Source organism: Centruroides sculpturatus, unplaced genomic scaffold, assembly GCF_000671375.1.
Source record: "Centruroides sculpturatus isolate CEXI.00-Female unplaced genomic scaffold, Cexi_2.0 scaffold2158, whole genome shotgun sequence".
In the NCBI taxonomy this organism is placed as follows: Eukaryota; Metazoa; Arthropoda; class Arachnida; order Scorpiones; family Buthidae; genus Centruroides; species Centruroides sculpturatus.
In genome coordinates, this window is record NW_019386312.1 from 25,636 (window position 1) to 46,833 (window position 21,198).

At 27.8% G+C, this 21,198-nt stretch overlaps 2 protein-coding genes across 2 annotated transcripts in view; both read right to left on the reverse strand.

Annotated features, from left to right (window-relative positions):
• The window catches only part of LOC111614502 (methionine synthase reductase-like), a gene marked incomplete at both ends in the record, with an annotated part of 46,618 nt that extends 25,586 nt beyond the window's left edge, over window positions 1–21,032 (reverse strand). The window contains 2 exons of the mRNA XM_023355877.1: window positions 11,353–11,361; window positions 20,982–21,032. Of these exons, the coding sequence (XP_023211645.1) occupies window positions 11,353–11,361; window positions 20,982–21,032 (60 nt within the window). The remainder of the gene's footprint in view (window positions 1–11,352; window positions 11,362–20,981) is intronic.
• Window positions 19,207–21,031, reverse strand: LOC111614501 (uroporphyrinogen decarboxylase-like). Its single transcript, XM_023355876.1, has one exon. It carries the CDS (start codon window positions 20,918–20,920, stop codon window positions 19,823–19,825), a length of 1,098 nt encoding a protein of 365 aa, XP_023211644.1. The 5' UTR covers window positions 20,921–21,031; the 3' UTR covers window positions 19,207–19,822.
• Window positions 21,033–21,198: the final 166 nt, after the last annotated feature.

Genomic DNA, 21,198 nt, shown 5'->3' on the forward strand with positions numbered 1-21,198 from the left:
CTCGAAAACTCGGCCTAATGTGGACCGAAGGGTGGCCAAGTTTGTGAAAATGCCGGGTTATCGGGAATGGGGTTTAAAAAAATAAGTACGAGTGTTTCCTCAGAAAATACTGTGCTGTACTTGTATGTATTGTTTACTTAAGAATACAACAGGGAATAAACTGCCCAAATATCCTTAAACAAAGGAAAAGTACATCCTTTATGAAGGCATAGAGCCTTTACTACATGAAAATGAAAATTAATAAATACACTGTGTACAGTAATTTACCTGATAAAACAGACCTCAGAAAAATACTTTATGAGGCATAACGCTGTCTATAATGAAAATGAATTAACTAAGGATTTTTTTGCCCTGCCAGGGTGTGGCCGAGTTATCCGAACTGCTGGGTTATTGAGTGCCGAGTTTTCAAGACTCTACTGTAAAATAAAAATCTATGTAGATGGATAGATGACCAAGGTGTCTGGCTACCACTCTGTGGATCCAGGTCATAAACCTCAGGAAATTTTCCATATTTTTAGGTTTAGTTAAGTTAACTTAGTCTAAAAATAGCTTGATAATTCAGCCAATCTTTTCAATTTAATAGTAAACTGATTTAAAATAAAGACTTTTTTCTGTAACTCTGTTTGTTATCTTTGAAAATTAGACAAGAGTATATTAATATTTTTACTGTAAATTAAATAATTGATCACTCCGTAAAGATTTATCCATCGCTTTTGAATTACCCTGTATATAATTAAATGTAAATAATATAATTTCAACTATTTGAAATGACAAGAATTTTAGATTAAATTTAAAATGTTTTATTTATTATCAATATATTAAAACTATTTCAATTTACATTTTATATTTATTGATTATAATCAAAATTTCAGACAACACATAATATATTCTGATTAATTTTAAATAAAAAAATGCATATTATCTTTATTAAATAATATATCTAAATCTATTTTGCAAATGATTGTGTGTTACTAATCAGTTATCAAGTAACTGATTAGTAACACACAATCTATTTTATTAAATAATAATCACTTTTGATTCTCTGTTAGCACTAAGAGGCTTTTTTCATATCTATTACAAATTCTGCAAGACCCACAATACCAGATGATATGGGAGAGACCTGAGGCCTATCTGGGATGGACAATTAAACCCCTGAAAAATTCCTGGGCTTAATTGTCCAGATTTGATCTTGGATCTTGACGACTAACATCTTAACTACCTTAACCATCTGGCCATCAAATAGTGTTATTAATGATAAACTAGTTAAATTTATAAATATAGCTTACTGAACCATTGTATCAATCATAGGGATTCAGAGGCCTAACTATCTGAAAGCAATTATTATAAAAATTTTTATATTTATACATTCATTGGTTAATTTTAAATTTTACTTGTATATAGATATATTCTTTTAATTTAAATTTTGTATATGTTCCCTTTTTAAATTCATAAAAACAAATTAATTTTACTAATTCTAGATTATTATTTGTAATGAGCAATTATTTGTTGTGCCGGACTGCAATTTTTAATCATATTTTCAATTTATTTAATTTAAAATACATGCTCACCACCTCAAATTAGTAGTGGCTTGCCCCCTTACTTCATACTTTTTCGTTAGCAATGGAGTCATGCCAGTTAACTAACACCTTTCAGGGAAAAACTTTTTAATTGAAATAATGTGACTTCTGGTTTGCATTGGAAGTTCATATATAGTTAATTGGGGCCTGCTGCTCCTAAGCTTTCCATATCTGGTCCTATATTTCATCTATCTAAATCCATTCTCAAGATTAAGGGAAGACAGATGGACGACAGTGAGAATTTATAGGTCTACAATTTTTTCAAATTGCAACATAATATCGGGTCATTAATATCAAGTCATAAATAATTATAGTAATTACAATTAATTCATAATTATTTATTCAGAAACTGAACATGCATCTTTTATATTGAGATTTTAAAAATTCCCTTATAAAAGTAAAAAAAATTATTTTTTACCAATATCCTTACAATGCTTAAGTATTTTAAAGTAATTTTTAACTAATATCTAATTTTACTTATTTAATAATACAAAATGAAGAATCTAATGTTAAAAAATTCAATTTGCAATTATTGTATTGCCTTAATTTATTTTTAATTGTCTACTTGGACATTACTCATTAATAAGACTACAATGGTGTTTAAAAATTGACACAATAATGAGAGTTAGTTAATAAAGAAAATTTGATTTTTCTGAACTAACTCTCATTATTGTGTCAATTTTTAAACACCAGTGTAAAGTCCTATTAATAAGTAATGTCCAAGTAGACAAATAAAAATAAATTAGAAATAATAACTGTAAAGCAATTATCAATATAATTATTGTATTTCCTTCTTCATCAATAATTATTCATGATAATCTAATCTTAAATCATTATATTGTGTTTTTCATTATCATTTTATCAATTATTATAAAATTTATCAATACCAAATTTATTTTCAATGATATAAATCATATTTTTTATTTTAAAAAATAATTAAATCACTGATATTATATCATCGGCTTTTTTTAAAAAAATGATTAGAAATATTAAAAATCAACTAGACTTTCATTTTCAAATTATTTCATCTAATTTTTTATATTAAATAAAATAAATTATTTAATCAAATTAAAACTACAGTATATTGTAGTAAATTCCACTTTATTTTAATAGTGATATTATTATTATTATGTTGGGTTTAGTGGGTTATACTCAATTCACACCAATGGCTGTGTACTATGCTGGACCAGAGTCAAGGCATAGCAACCAAAAACTAAAATTAAATAAGTGTGTCAGTGTCTGTATTCAGGAATTTCCTAACAATATGGCATGTATTCAATATAGTGGCCTTCTGTAGTGTGATGTATGTATTTCTATTCAATTGTAATGTTCCCAGGCTTTTGTGTAGTGTGTGTGGTATCACACCTGTACAGGAGAGAACAACAGGTACAATAAGCACCCTTTCCATCCTCCACAGATGCCTTATTTCCTGGGCGAGTTCTGTGTACTTGCTAATTTTTCAGTGAATGTGTTTTGTATATTGTGAGTGTTTGGAATGGATATGTCTATAATGTATGTAACTTCATTCTGTTTGTCAATGCGTGTGACGTCTGACCTGTTGTAAATTGTTTTATCTGTGATTATTGCTCTATCATAGTACATTTTGTGTGTGGTGTTTTCCAATACTGTCTGTGAAATGTATTTATAGTATGATTCGTGAATGTCTAATAATTTGTGTTTGCTTGCAAGATCTTGGTGTATTATGTTTGTTACTTGATTATGTCTATGTAAATAATCTGTCTGTGCCAAGAGCTTGCAACCAGAAGTGATGTGACATTTTCTGTAGTGTCATTTGTGAGTGTTGTATCTTTGAGTATGTATTTTCTGTAGTTTTTAGTATTTATGACCTGATCCTGTATAGCAATCATGAATCCTTCCCAAAGGCAAATCCTGACTATAACTTTCAGCATGCCCAAAAGTTTTATCTCTAGCACTAAACAATAGGCAGATATATTATTTGGTGTGAATAAAAAAGTATGGACTATTATAAAGACCATTATATCTACACATGAAATATATTATTTTGAAAAAGTATTAAAAATTTATGATGATAATTCAAATTTTGTGAGCCCTTGACACTGGGGGCCCAGGGCTTAAGCCCTATTAATCTCTATTAATCTCTAAGTCTCTAAGTAAATCTGCCCCTGAACACAATACATGTATGCTGACTGGGTACTTCAAGCTTTCTGGCCATGTTAAATGCTCTGAATGACATCATGCACACACACTTGTTTGCTGCAGCAAACCTCCATGTTTGCTTGCAAATCTACATGCACAACTCTCATGTAAACTTCAAATGACTTTATCATTTGTGTTAGCTTTTACACTGGCGGCTAGCCATTTTAAGTCAGTGCGACGCTTATGGGAACTCGATCGCTCGCATGATTTAACCATTAGAATAAATTATTATTGGAAAATTTGTTCTCATATAAAAAGTATATTGACAGTCAAAACGTTCTCTTAAGCATGCAGTGCATGCTAAGCAAGCCCAGATGATTGTGTGTTACTAATCAGTTATCAAGTAACTGATTAGTAACACACAATCTATTTTATTAAATAATAATCACTTTTGATTCTCTGTTAGCACTAAGAGGCTTTTTTCATATCTATTACAAATTCTGCAAGACCCACAATACCAGATGATATGGGAGAGACCTGAGGCCTATCTGGGATGGACAATTAAACCCCTGAAAAATTCCTGGGCTTAATTGTCCAGATTTGATCTTGGATCTTGACGACTAACATCTTAACTACCTTAACCATCTGGCCATCAAATAGTGTTATTAATGATAAACTAGTTAAATTTATAAATATAGCTTACTGAACCATTGTATCAATCATAGGGATTCAGAGGCCTAACTATCTGAAAGCAATTATTATAAAAATTTTTATATTTATACATTCATTGNTTCTCTTAAGCATGCAGTGCATGCTAAGCAAGCCCAGAGAATTTGCTGGACCCTTCCATCTTCCCAAAGAGGCATCCCCAAGTTTTGTTGATAAAACTGCGTCAAACAGCTAACCAGCTAACCAGCTGTTTGATGCAGTTTTGTCAACAAAATCCTGGACCAGGTCATAGGGATGTCTGCCATGGACTGCCTTTTGAGCACACAATTGCTTAATGGTGTCTATGCTTTTTATATGTTGTCTATGTTCATATGATGTGAGTATAAGTTTAATGGTGTGTTATTTGAGTCTGCTAGAGTTACTGCTTTATGTAACAAAGGACCTAACTGGCATGGGAGTCCCTGCTTGGAGCTTGTGCTCCAGCCTGCATTGCTCTATGGATCAGTAAAATTACAGGGCTTTCCCACCATGATGAGATGGTGACAACGGGAGAGTTATTATTATTATAAATAATTTGTTCTGTTTATTTACTTAATTAATTACTAAATCAAAATAAATTTTAATAGAGTAAAACTTCAATACAATAAAAGAAAATGTTATGTTGTGCATGCCTTTTCTTTTTTCATTATGCATTAATCTGCAAAACATTCATTAAAAATTATTGCTACATTTTTTGAACTCTCTTCCCTGTGGGCACTAAGAGGGTTCAGCCAGGCACATAGCAAATTAGCCAGATGGTGAGGGATAGGGCTTGATGTATCTGGGACAGACCATTCCAAAAAAATTTTGCCATTTTTCTGATTGCCCCAATTTCATTCCAGGTCCCAACCTGCCTCAGTCATCAAGCCAGGTAAATTATTGCTACATTAGAAAGTGAGTTAAAAAACTAGCATATCTGTGTCTGAATTATACTTTTATAAGTAAAGATAGTATTGTAACATTATACAGTGTGATTGTAAAGTCACTCTGCAGTGGTGGGGGGAATGGAAGGTGCTTCCAGGAACAAAGTAATAATGTCAAGGCATTATTATGACTATTATAGTAGATTAGTTGTATTATAATTTTCAGCAAGTAATATGCAGAATAAACATTATTATATAAAATTTTAAAAAATGCTAAAAATCTAATCGTTGAAACCAACATTTTTTATTATAATTTTATTTCTCTAAAATATTCATCATCACAATTAATTAAAAAATATAAATCAATGCTATTTTTAACTTTTGCAATTTCTTTGAAATTTCCAAATATTAATTTATATAAATATTTGTAGAATAAACAATGATTAAAATAAAAAATATATAGATTTCATAAATTAATATGCTAATGTCATCTGAATGCAAATATGCCTTTGATCTATAAAATATTTTTGATGATAATGCAATTTCTAATTTTATCCATATAAACAGAAAAAAGTTCAATTACAAAATTGCAAAATTAGCAATAACTCTCTTAAAAAACCAACATTTATGTATTTTAGCTACAAAATTTTGAGAAAATGTTCATATTTTTTAATATAGAAGTATGAAATGATATTAAAATGAAGTCAATAATGTACAATAACAGTAATGAATATCAAAAAAATAAAAAATAATAAATAAATATTAAATTAAGACATTTGTAACTGTTTATACATTCCATAGTAAATTAGTATATTCTCAGTGATAAAAGTAAGGGAACAATAATTCCATATTGCAATTAATCAATCAAGCATAAAATCAAACATAAGATCTCCTTGAAAAAGATTTGACTTTATTCTTAATTGAATAGTATTCTAATTAATATATATTGTACAAGTACTAGGTGTTAGAACAAAAAGTTTACTTGAAAGTAGCAGACACAATTATGCTGTAAGCCTGTCACGCTTATTATTCTCGTTATGTATTGTAAGTAATTCTTAAATCTTGAACACTTATATAAACTTCAGAGATAGTATTTACAACTCCTTACTGATGTCATCAAGCCTCACAAGTAAATTTTTCATTGGGCCACCACTGTATAATAAGAATTAATAATGTGTTATTTATTTATATACAGTATATACCATATATTATAATATTCTCAGAAAAAACAAATTTCTTCTGAAAATACTATAGCATTACACTATATCATATAGAAATTTTCTATATAGCATTAAAAAGTGTACAGTAAAACAAACATTTTCAAAATTTTGTCTATCTAAAAACTTATTTTTTTTTGTAGCAACTCTAGTTTTTATACTACAAAACTCTTTTTTTCTAGTCTATAAAATAGAGCACTGACACACATAATAATAAAATAGAATGAAAAAAAAACTCAAATTCAAAATATTTTGTCATCTGCAGTGAATATGTTTTATAGATTTATATATTTTCTTTAATATTGTAGAAAAAATGTTATCTGAAAAAGATTCTTCATTGCCATTTTTTAATACTGTTACCTAAATTTTTTAATTAATGTTTATTATGTCAGTATGTCAAGCACAAGCTTTCTGTTGTGTAAATACTGTAAATCTGTATTGAATGATCTTTTTTTACCTGTTTTTATAGCTTGATACCATTTTACAATAACTGTAACAAAGAATAAGAAAACAATTCATTAAAGAATTCTTAAACTTATAACTACAAGGAGCACATAATAAATTAGTTATTGTTCATTATTTAAAGCATATTAGAAAAAATATATAATTAATTAAAGATGTTGATAAATTCACTGGCAATAATGCTTTAGAAAGTTGCTCACTTTAAACAAAAATTTTCATAAATTATTTATTAGTATTGTACATTTTCCCATAAATCTGATGTCACTTTACAACATTAAAATTACAATCTTTTGTGTTATAATTAACTGTTTTGAACATATATAATCCCTTGCTGGCTGGATGGCTGAGGCAGTAAAGTATCAGCCCTGCCAGTCTGGGAAATATGGGTTCAAATTCAAATGAGAAAAATCCCAGAAATTCATGGATGATCTGTTCCAAATATGATGGTCCCATCCATCACCACTCAAACCTATGAGAGACCTGGAAAAGATCTTCCTAGTATTGAGCTAAAAGAGTTTAAAAAACAGCTATATAATTCCAAAATTTGTTTGAGACAACAGTCTAGTTAAATTGAGTAAACTTGATTTAGTAGAATGACTAACAGTAGTTGGGCTGCAATTTGAAAAAATTGTAGAATTATAAATTCTCACTGTTGTCCATCCGGCTTTCCTTAATCTTCTCAAGAACAAAGTTGGATAGATGAAAGACAAGACCAGATACAGAAACCTTAGAGGCAGGAGGTCCCGATTAACTATATATGAACTTTCAATGCAAACCAGAAGTCATGTTTCAATTCAAAAATTTTTCTCTGAAAGGTGTTCGATAAATAACCAGCACAACTCTATCTTAAAGAAAAAGTATGATGTACAGGGGCCCACTACTAATTCGAGGTGGAGAGAATATATATATTTTGAATTAAATAAATTAAATTTCCACCCAGCATTGTGACAATGTCATAATAAATAATTTTCATATATTTTAATTTTTTGCTTAAGTTACCTAAATACTCCAATTCTTTATTATATATGTACAGTATGTGCAAAGCTAAATCCAAATTACATTAGTTTTCCAAAGATATAAGGTAATCTATAATTTATAAATATCAAAACTCTTAAAGAAATCACTTTATTTATAACATTTTAAACAGAAAGTTATATAAAATTTTTGCTTTGGTAATTAAACAATAAAAGAAAATTTTATTTGTAGCATTTCTCTCAATGTTTTAAATGATTTATTACCTATTTATACTTTTTATTGGTTGGTTGGTTGGTGTTTTTTGGTGCAAGAGCCATACAGTCTATGCTGTACCATGTCAAATGGTAAGATTAGTGAAAATATACTTTTTATCACAAATGATCCAAATATGTTAAAGTGACTTATTCTTTCAGTAAAAACTTTACATTTATTAAAATAAAAATTTGTTCAGAGCTCATAAATAATTTCTACATTTCTATAATCTATAGAATTCATAGCCAAAAATCCAAATACAGTAAGACCCCACTTAACACTGCCTCGCTTAATGCCAATTCAATATAATGCAGTCTGCTCAAAGCCTAAAAAAAGCTCAACATTTATGTTGATTTAAATTAACGTGGCATTTCATTGATTCATATATAATAGGATTATTTATGAATATGAACCAATCAGAAGCAGGTGGCAAAAAGGTATACTTTCTTTAAATCTATGTTTGTTTGGTGCAATTTTGGAAACAATATAACATCATGGATGCCACAGGCAATATCGGCTTCACTTGGAAAGAATTAACCGATAAATGCACAAACGAAGTGTGGAAGAAGTTATGGCTAAAGGTCCAAGAAGTCTCAACGAGAAGAGTCTATTGCTGTATCGTTAGGTTGATGAAATTGTCAACCTAATCTATACAGTAGAACTAGGAGATATAGACGAGTAGGACATTGAGGAGTTACTGCAGATATTTGGTGAGAGTCTTACCAATGACGACCTTCAAGAACTGGCAGAACAAGGAATTCATGTAGAACTGGAAAATAAATTCTGAAAATGAAGAATCAAAAAAATTTCTCTACAGATTTCCTTAGTAAAAATTTGGTAATGATAACTGAAATTGTTGATCAAATTGTAGCAAATGATCCAGATTTTGAAAGGAGTGCAAAAGCAAAACAAGGCATTTTGGATGCAATCTTCTGCTACCGATATTTGCTTAAGGAAAGAAAATAGCAACAAATGAAACTTTGTGACTTTATTGCAAAAAAAAAAAAAAAAACAAAAATTTCAGAAAAGTCAGCACCTTCATCACAAAAAGTAAACTTTACATTTGTGTGTGCATATGTTTATGTGTTATTTAACATATATTATTATGTAAATCAATATAAAAATAACTTAAAGTAAAATTTGTTTATTTTTGATCACGTTTCCCTATCCCTATTTACTCTATGTTAAAATGACCTCATTTAACACTGTTTCTTTTAGCACTTTGTCATCTAGGAACACATCCCCCATGTAAAGCGGAGTCTTACTGTACTAATTATATATGAGGAGTGGCCAAATCTTGTCAACATAGGAGTTGTACACTGCACTTATGAAAACCACATCATCTATTTATATTATACTTGTATATAGTTAAAATATTATAATTATCATTGTTCTATAGTAAATATCATTGTGACTTTACTTTATTAGTACTTTATGACTGCCTAGGTAAACAATCATTTAACTCTTTTGACTTTATGAATGTAACCTTAAACAGGCAACTGAAAGCTTAGAGTAAGTTGTAAGTTACACTTACAATCCCTGCATATACTACACTACATAATAGTCAGAAAATTTACAAAAATATTATTTATATGTAAGTAGTACGTAACAAGTTTATAAAAATAAACTGTATAAGCACAGAGGAACCTGATTAACTCAAATTAGTTGGGGAAAAAATTCAGACTTTGTGTTAAAAAGTTTTGAGTTATGGAGGGTCAGCTAAAAATCAAGATTTTGTGCATTGTTTTATTAGTGACCCATAATAAACTATCCATACAATATTTCCATGGGTCTTATTACATAGAATTATTGTATCAATGTAAATTGCTTAGGTTGTCTAGAAACTCAAAAATGCATAACCAAATAGTTAAGGTTAAATACGCTACCAACAAATGCCTTCCTGAATGGTTGATCAGTTCATTCCTAAGTATTTACTAAGGATTTTTTAAATTGTGATAATTTACACCTAGGATCAATCTGTTTTATCTTCTTTTATCACAAACATATTACTCTATACTATTCTTATATTTTTAAATTTTTGCTACAAAGGTTAAAATTTTTACTTAGAATCAGACTATAATCATTTTTTAAAATTAATTTATCAAAAATCCATTTATTTATTATATCAGCTAGCCAGAGAAATCCAATCAATCAGATAAAACAAAAACACTGTTCAGAAAAAAAGCAGATTTGAATGGCAGTTACAGTACACACACTATAACTGCCAACTGTACTTGTTTTCAAGACCAAGTTTCGGTCAACATATGACAAAGTTACACATGACAAATATAGTTCATTAGTTTTTTATACTTGTAGAATAGGCTGAAAGTCATGAATTTTCTATCGTTTGTTTATAACAGAATTTGGGGCCCCATGGGGATTAAGAAAAAATGCTACCCAGGTGTAAAAGGGGCACATGCCCCAATATATGAGCATCCTTCTAACACATGCTGTCTGGAAGCCATCTTCCTGCCTGCCTTCACTTGACACTGTTTACTTTTAGTAATACATGGTTCCTGCACTTTATAGAACATTTCTGATTAGTTTCTTTGATACATGAACATTAATTATTTTATTTAAATTAAAATTTCAGAGAGTTTATGAAAATGCTGTATCAAAACCCCATTTGAGCTAAACCTTTCAACAAATTTGACTTAACCAGTTTAATTTAACATGTAAATCCCTACACTAGACAACGGGAAAAAGAAAATGACTTCAAGTAAATGCAATTTCAAGTTATCCCAATTCAAGTTAACTTATGATCCTTGCTTATACTATACTTCATAATATACTACTTTACATGCAGTTCATGAGTCACAGTTTGGCCACCATAATTATATATTAATTTCAAAATGTAAAAAGTATTTCTTAATGATATGGAATTTATAAACTAGCAATAAAAATTATCATTGGTTTTACTAAAAACTATATCTATCTCTTATTTCTTGATAAATATCAAAAAAATAAGAAATAAATTTGATAAAGAATAAAAAGATGCCATTTTAGAAAAATCTTCATTTAAATGTAAGAAAATTACTTTTTTATCAGTTTCACTAAAGCAATGTAATTTGGCCACAAGTTGGTATTTTTTTGCTTTATCATTAATTTGTTCAGCAATGGCTTTAGCATTTCCTGTTTCACTACCATAAATCAAAAGAAAGCATTCCGAGTCTTCTTTACCTGGCATTTCTGTAAAAATAAATAATATATATTACTCAAAATTTCTAAATTTAAACTTTATATTTTATATTAAATATATAAAATCATTAACTATATCAATAATATATTCAAAATGACACTTATGATTTGCAATGGTGAAATTTATTATCATAATTTTATGCCTACTCTATTTCATCAAAATAAATTTGTATAAAAATCAAGCTTATATAGTTATATATTAAATTGTGATTGAATCAATCAAATACAGCAAAGTCATTACAAATATATCACATATTACTATTTAAATATTACATACTCCATTTTTCTGATGTTAAATTAGTTAACAAAAGCACAAATTATTTTTTTTATTTTTCAAATATTTGAAAATTACTTGAAAAATCAATGAAAGTACTTGAGTTTAAATCATTTTGTTTGCTCTTTTTTAATTTAACAGCTGAAAAATGAGTTATACAGTATAAAAATATGTACAGGATTTTATCTCAGAACAAAATAAACATAATTTAGATCAACTAATAAATCATTGATTCACTAAAATCATGTTCATTAAACAAGTTTGTTTCTGCTTATACTATCCTCCTATATCTTCCTAAGAGTGAATAATAAATACATTTAAAATACAAGCAGAAACTCCAGCTATACCTTAAAATATGACATCTTTCAAGTAATTCAGCATCTGCATAAATGTTAAAGGAGAACTGGAAGGGCCATCTCATTGTGCTAAGACTACAATATAGTTGCTTCAATGTAAAAAGCAAAGAAAAGAAACAAAAAATAAAGTAAATCTTGGTAACTCTTGGGGAGGAACAATGGGTTCCTCCTGAGATTTACTTTATTCTTTATTAATTTTACATTATACAATAAACTGAATTTATATACAGTATTACCCAATTTATGAACATTTCTGAAACTCTCTTGTAAATTCAAATCTCATAAAAAGAAGCAAGATTATCCATTATTTCTCATTGTCAAAATTTGTCCCTTATTCCAACATAATCTGGTCATTAAAGTTCTACAAAACATCTATTTACCTATCAACCAATAATTCTAAATAAACATAAAATAAAACTGTTGATTAAGTCATTCATCAACATAAGAGGAACTAATATGAAATGAGAGAAGCAAATACATAAATTATCAGATGTTTCTTTACTTAATGGTAAGATAAAAAGTTAATTAAAACAATAAACAAGCACAAAACTTAATAACTAGTAAAAGAAAAAAATAAAATTGTGATCAATTACGGAAGGATTCGTAATGTAAATGTGAAAGTTCACTAAACTGCATAATGACATTAGAGCAAATGATACTATTTCTAATAAATTAATACACATTAAAAATGATGCAGGAAAAAAAAAATGGAAACAAATATACAAGCTTTACAAATCAGAATATATGGGAATTTCAATCTCACAACACTAATTAGAATATTTTATTGTTGTAAACATTGGTCAAAACTCATATTAGATCTTGTGTCATGATAAAATAAAGGCAGCTAGCTCATTATGAGGATTAAAATTTCTCAAGAACACTGTGCCAAATTCATTAAAACATAATTTAAAATCAGATAAATACTTTTTAATATAATACAATTAGAAAAATAAAGCAAATATGAACTATAGCTAACTTCAGTACAAAATAACTTTATTCATTTCTCAAGTTGAAAAAAGGCAATGTAGTAAAGAAATTACTGAGGAACTGGAGAAAAAATGTCAAGATGAAAATCATTCCCATCTTAAATTACACCAGCAAGTTACTTAGTGAACAAGAACATTTTCGACAGTTGATGGATCTTCATCAGTTGTCAAGTAAATAAAAGTTGTATAAGGCATGAACACAATTCACTTCAGCAAAATGCTACATTGTTTGATCAAACAAAATGCTTAATTAAAAAATTCATTTTAAAATATGTAATAAATATAAATGTTGCTAAAAATGAATTACTTAAATGCTCTAAACAAAACAAAAATAAAGATTTACAGTATTTTTCATTATTGTCATTTATTCAAAATCCTAATAATACATATTCATATTAGAACTAATCATCTATATGCATAAAATTTTTAAAAATATTTTAGTAATTACTGTAATTAAATTGTCTGTATAATACAATAAACAAAAGATAATCAACTTTGAAAAATTTTATTTATTTATATTCGAAATATTGTTTCATTGATTTTACTCATTTAATAATTTAAAAATGATATTGCTTTTACTGTATGTTTTATTGCATTCAATTTAAATTGCAAGTTTGTTTCCAAACTATAATGTAATATATTTGACATATATTTTCTAACTTTTTTTAACTGTTTAAAACATTCAAATAAGATATAACACATCATTTTTCAATATTTTTTGATATTATGAATCTACTATCTAGTAAAATTAACTACTGTACTCTAAAAATTGGAAGAACTCATGTAAATGAAGACCAGTACCTGAAATCAACACAAATTAACTTAAAATAGTAAATTTTAATTAAATTTCTTATGACTGCTGTTATATATATATTGTAAAGTCTTTGTAAATCCGCACTTAAAATGTAAATTTTAATATTGGCGGTAGACTATCACACAGCTTTAGCCAATGATTTCACTTTATTCTATTATTTAATGCATCTATAGTAATAGAATAAAGTGAAATCATTGGCTAAAGCTGTGTGATAGTCTACCGCCAATATTAAAATTTACATTTTAAGTGCGGATTTACAAAGACTTTACAATATATATTAAAATAGTAATTTTACTAATGTTTTAATCTGTTTCTGACACCTTCAGCTAAAATTTTAGTTCTGCTTTTTATGTATTTTACCTGATGATGTCTGTTAAAATAGATAAAGCATTAATAAAATTACTATTTTGAGTTAATTAATTTTTTAACTATTAATCCTCAATATTGAACATTTAAATTATACATTAATTAATAAAAATGTCTAATTATTGTTATATCACTAAACCATCGGGTTTAGTGATGATGTTTGTTTAAAAATTATTAAAAATTTCTTATATAAATTATATAAGACGGCCTAAATCTTGATGGCCTAATGCCTAACTCTATGGCCAAATTGTCTCATAATTTATTAATATTATATCTGTTTCTAGCCCGATGATATTCGGCATTGGTTGGTGTGTAGTTTAATAATTTTTATAAGCAATATTGGTAACTGAACAAAAGTTTTAATTGTGTTTCATGTACTAAATATATAAATATAATAAAATTTACTCATTTATTATAATTATCAAACTTAAGATTAAAACATATTACTTAATTAAATATGAAATAAAAAAATATTCAAAACTTTCTATGTGAAAAGTGTTGGTGATATGTCAATATCATAAAAATATTTTCTCTTCTTACCCATTTAATTAATAATAAATATAATTGTTATTTTTCTTTATAAATATAATAAAGTGATTTCTAATTTTAAAACATTAATTGACATATTTGTTCAGCATAAATGAGTTTTTAACGTCAGAGTCCAAAGTAACATCATTTGTTTATTTTATCGTGATTGCTATCTACAGTAAAAAGTAGTCTTACAAGTAAATAAACAGCATTCTTAATGATTAAATAGAATATTTTTGTGAAATATTAGATTAAAAAATATTTATAGTTTCTTTAACATTCAGAATTTTCTTATCAAATCTTATAGATGTAAGTTAAATTCTAGATCCAAGTTATTTTACAATGTCTTAAAAGTAAATAAATATTATAAATTTATTATACAAGCCTTTGTGTAACATAGGAAATGAATGAATATTTAAATTATATATTTTTTTAATGCATTTTTTCTGCTAGACCACATAATAATTTAAATAATTTTATATTACTATTCAGCAATATTTCAGTAAAAAGTTATTTCAAAAGCAATGTCATAATTAATTAGAAATAAATTATATTATATAGTAATTATTTGAAAAATTCAACTTCTGTTTTTCTTAACCTTACAATTTGATTTTCATTTTATTTGAATTTTTATTTAAAGACATTTTTAATGCAAATATAACCTATATCATGATATATTCAATCTGATTGTTGTAGTTTAAAATTTTCAGTTATTATAATAAACTTTTAATATATATCATTTTGAAATTCTTAATTTTTTTCAATAATTTGTAATCATATAAAACATGTTTCTTGGTGAAATGCTTAAAAAGCATTTTTGCCAAATTGATAAAATTATTCTATAATCATAAAACTCCTGAATTTCCAAGAGATAAAAATATCACTTATATACATTCAATGATAATAAATCTTAATGTTTTAGTGTCAATTATATTTAATATTGTATTTTTATGTCAAAATTTGTTGCCTTAAGATATAAAAGTTAGAAATTTACTATAGTTTCTCTTAAAATAAAATAAATATATGTAATGATCTGTAAAATTTGGAGACATAAAAGCCTATACCATGGGAATTTTCAAATGCTACAACTGAGATTCCAAATTAATCATTATCAATATCTGTTTGACATTTGTGTATGAAAATTATTATTTTCTTAATACATTATATAGAAGCTAACTACTGTTGATATTGGGATTTTTGTTCTGATGATACTATAACATTTCATAAAGCATCTTTGTTATTTACAAATTTACAGTAATGTATTTTCACAATCTCAGTTCAAGGCTGTTGATGAAGTAAGCTGATTATTATTATTATAATAGCTGTTTAATATCATTTGAAAAACTGCATATTCATCTAGGCCAGGGGTGGCCAACAGTTTTTGCCCCCTAGGCCGAATTGAAAAGAAAACTTTTTTCATGGGCCAAACCAGAGACTGCCCTAGGAAGATTTTGAAGTGGTGCGAGATCTCAATGTGGAGTCACACTGTAGAGACTAAATTGTACAGTACATAGAGTTTACAGATACATTTTTCACATTATCATGCTTTCTCAACATTCTATGCTGTACTTAAGAGATTTTTAATGGAGGGTTAACTCTAAATGCACAGTAAGTTGTTGACGTTTTTTTTAGGCGTCAGAAGTTTTCATCAAGCTATTCAGACTTGAGTAGCTAATATTGAAAGATTAATTGCAGGCTGCATAAATTCATTAGACGGGCCAGATCTGGCCCGCTGGCCGCATGTTGGCCATGCCTGATCTAGGCAATATGTAATATATTATCTCATTTTCTTAATATTTTATCAAAGTGCAAATGTTGTCATAAACATTGTGTTACTAGAGCTGCTATTACTTTTCTTTTTTTAGTATAAGAGAATGAATTTCTTTCTAATCTGGAAACACTAAGAGATGTGGGAAATTATACCATTATATTTATAATCATCTAATTTCTATAACATTATTATTATTTGAGGAAAATTAAGATTTTTGTTTATAATTTTCTTTGTATTACCAACTAAAGTTCAATTTGCTTCATTTAAACATTTTGTTTTATTTACAAACCATTCAAAACAAAAATAATCTAAACTTTTACTGACAGTTTTTCTTTCAATAGCAGTTATTTTCACAATGCTACAGAAAATTATCAGTCAAACAAAATTTTCAGTTTATGTAAAAATTACTTATTGTAAACCAGTAATGTCTAATTAATTTATTAACTTTGTATTTCTCAAGTTTATTTAAATCAAATCTAAAAATTAAAATTAACTCCAAATTATAATTTGTATATTGTAATAAATTACAAAATGGATATCTTCAATTAAAAAAATCATTGAGAGATTTTTCATTCTCATTACATATTCAATTTTATAATTTTAAAAATCATCATAGATTTTAGTAGTCTCAAGTTATGATCAGTCTATCCTCTGTAATTACTTATTTCTTTTATTACATTTTAATATGATGGATACCAGTTTGATGTTGTTTCCTCAAAGTCCAGCCTTAACATATTAATGTGTATAGTGAAAGAAAATATTACTCAAATATACCCTATAACAAAGATCTCAAAGCAACTATGAGGACTGTATTGACTTCAAATTGTTAACTTGGAAAAATTAAAATATGTGCAAAAAAATAAAGCAGCAAACAGATAATTTCTAATTAGCATACTTATAGATTTTATAACCATTCTACATATTTTTATTTATAGGTAAAACTAAACTAAACACCAAATATCTAAATTAAAATTCATTCATTGTCAAAATGAATCTTTAGTTATTTACTAGAAATATTTGAATACAATAAGTTTCTAATTATGGAATACAAAACATTAAATAGCAGATAATGCAATTTAACTTGGATATAAAGTTGTAAGTCTAAAAAAATTCATCTTATTTTTATTTAAATGTACATTATTTTGCAAAAATGAACTATTTTCATTCTAAGTTTGAAACTGTTGTTCTTACAATTTATGTTTTAACTATAGAGATTTTATAAAATAGTGGAGAGAATGACATTCCACAGATTTTGGAATATATTTGAAAATGTTCATTATCAGTAGAGAAAGGATTCTAAGATGCAGCTCCTTTCCAAAAATATAGCTGTATTCATATTGATAGTTTAAGATATGTAATTTGGGACGTGAAATAAAGCAAAATAAGCACACTATGTTGCACCTTTTTATGAAATTAGCACATTTTTCCCTCTTCTTTGATACTTAAGCACCTTTCCCCCTCACTTCTTTCTGTTTTTAAAAGATTAGACAGAAAAATAAATAAATAAAATAAATTATTTTCATTCTTCTTGAGCAGCTACATAAAATCCCATATCCTTATTTTGTAGATCAGATCAAGAGCTATAAAATGATATTTTTACCATCATTGTAGTCCCAATAGTACCCAAGATAATATAACAAAAGCCAAGAGAAAACACAAATTTTGTGCGAAAACTTTGACAAAATCAAATGCTTCATGTGCACTCTAGATTCAACGAATGCAGCAGCCATCAAGCAGACTCAACAATTGTTCAAAGATCCAAAGTTGGAACTTTTCACAGTATATGGCTAAAAGTATTTCCCTGATGTAATTCAGAGTTTGAAGAAGGTATGGTGAGGAAGAGGGAAGTTGATGACTGTGAGGGACAACCTTGACAGATTTACCAAAGCCAAATTTGCATTAAATTTGAGGACCAATCTGGATGTGGAAACATTTACAACTTCAAGCAAACTCCTTTCCAAGTGCTTACAAGATATGCTTCATAGGTTTCAGTTGATATTGAGCAGTTTCTTGACACACAAAGATCTCCTGAGTTAAAAGTGTCATCAACTTTCAAACCCATAGAAATTTTATCTTTAAATCTAGTATAACAAATTGGTTAAGACCAGTAAGTCATGTTTACTTCGTGATATTTGCTATAGTGTTGGATAAAGTATGTTATACAATTAATTTAGATCTGAATAAATGCATTTCATCAATGGCTAATTTTGCACCTTTTTGTATACTTTTTCAGAACCTTTTTTTCCCCCTTTTCCATACACCTTAAAATCCTTTCTCAAATTATCAGAGCAGTTAATAATTTCTAAGTATGCCATAATATTTTTCAAAGATAGTATTTGTTACAGTGTAAAGTTTAAACTTAAACCACAAAACTTGCAATCAAACAGTAGTTTTTGGAGAATAAGCATTTTCCACAGTTTTAAAACAGTCATCAAGCTTAGGATTAGAACTTGACAATGACCATTTAAGATGTTTCCAAAAAAATTCCTGCTGGATTAAAAGATTTTTATAGTTTAAGTTGTATGTAACCAGTTAGGGATTACTGATAGAGTTTATGTATTAAGAACTTGCTTAGCTCAGACTAATACTAAAGAAATAAGTCTCTGTTGATAAACAGTTATATTCATTAAAATTTAAAACTGGTAAAAAAATGGATTTTATATAATTAACATCCAAAAAAAAAATTAGTAATTAGTGTTTGAACATAAGTTACAAAATTATTTTTTAAAAAGCTTTTATTTTTTAGATAAAATAACAAATACATTTTCCATTAACATTTATTACATAAAATTAATTTTCATTTTTTATTTTCTTTACCAGTTTATTCAAGCAGTAACTTGGCTATCATTTACCATATAATTTCATCATAGTATCATTTATTATATTTTCAGTGCAAATAACTCTTAATAAGAATTAGTTGTTTGGATTCCTATTTCTAAACCTATTTACTTTATTCATTTTACAAATATAATCTTACTTTTGATTCTTAGAAAAATATATGGAAGATGAGTTGTTTGCACTTAAAACAATACTTGGAGAATCAAACAAACAATGGATAAATATTAAATAATATCCAAAAATTTTAAATATAATTAAATAAACAAATCAATTTTTATTAATTAAAATAAATATACTAACAATATTTATAATCGGTAGTTAAAATGATCCATATAAAAATCTTATAAGTTTATATCAAATACAACAAATTGATAAGCATGAAAATAATAAGATGACGACAACATTACAAAAAACATGTATTCTCGATTATGCAATAATTATATTCAAATATTTTGAAAAACAAATTACTTCCTACATGATAAAGTTTACTTTATAATATGGTCTATGAATGCAGAAAAATTAGTTATCTAAAGAACTATTTTTTTCTTTTGAATAATTATGAACTGCATCTACAAAAGTTTTCATGCTATCTACACTTACATCCGGATAAATACCATGACCTAAATTAGCAATATATTGTTGGGTACCAAATTCATCCAACATATTTTTAACAAATGTTTCAATGTCTTCTTGAGAAGAATACAGTGCACACGGATCTAAATTTCCTTGTAAAGAGACATTCGGACCCACTTCTTCTCTCCCTCTCTTTGGGGATATAGTCCAATCCAAACCAACAACGTCGAATCCTGCCATTCCCAAATCTTTTAATGCGTAATGACAATCTTTTGCATAAATGATAAGCGGTACTTGTTCGTGACCTTCATCTCTTAACTTTTCTCTCACGCCACTCTGAATTCTTTTTATATAAGGCAATGCAAATATACCGAACTGTTCCGGTCCCAAATAACCTCCATTACTCTCAAACAGCTGTAACATCTGAGCCCCGGCTTTCACCTGACCAACCAGATAATTAATTATCACATCCGTCAAAATACCCAATAATTCGTGACTGGCTTCGGGCCACCGATAGAGCCATTTCTTGGATTTTGACATGGTTTTAGAGCCGCCGCCCTCTATCATGTAGCCCATGAGTGTCCAGGGTGAGCCGCTAAATCCGATCAGAGGAACGCGGCCACCGAGTTTATGTCTCGTCAACGTGACAGCATCAAACACGTAACCAAGTTCCTTGTCGACATCTACAGACTTCTTCAGAGCATTCAAGTCGGCAGGACTAGCAAGAGGTTTGGGAAACGACGGACCCACACCAGGCAGCATCTCGACGGTCATTCCCATTGCTTGTGGAACCACCAGGATATCTGAGAAAATAATGGCTGCATCTAAATCGAATCTCTCTATTGGCTGAAGAGTAACATCGCTGGCAAGTTCGGGAGTACGACAAATATGGAAAAAATCGAAATAATTCCTTAATTCTCGGAATTCAGGTAGGTATCTACCTGCTTGTCTCATCACCCATACAGGAACATACTCCGTTTTCTCTCCTCTCGCTGCTCTTAATATAACGTCGTTTTTCAAAGCTGGAAATAAACTCTGAGGCATCTTGACGATAAAACAAAGCTAAATGAAAAACATTTAATTTATATGTAATAAGCTAATCTACCTTTTTATCACCGAAATCTATTACAGGTCGTCCATTCTCGTTTGGTGTGACATCACGTGTTACGTCACTGTATTTTTCAAAAAAAATTTTTTTTTTCGTAAATATTTGAGATAAGCATATAAATTTTCTAATTATTATTATTTTCTAATTATTAATTGTAAATTAAAATCAATTATAAATCGATGGTTAAGAAATTAATAATAAAAATATCGTTAAA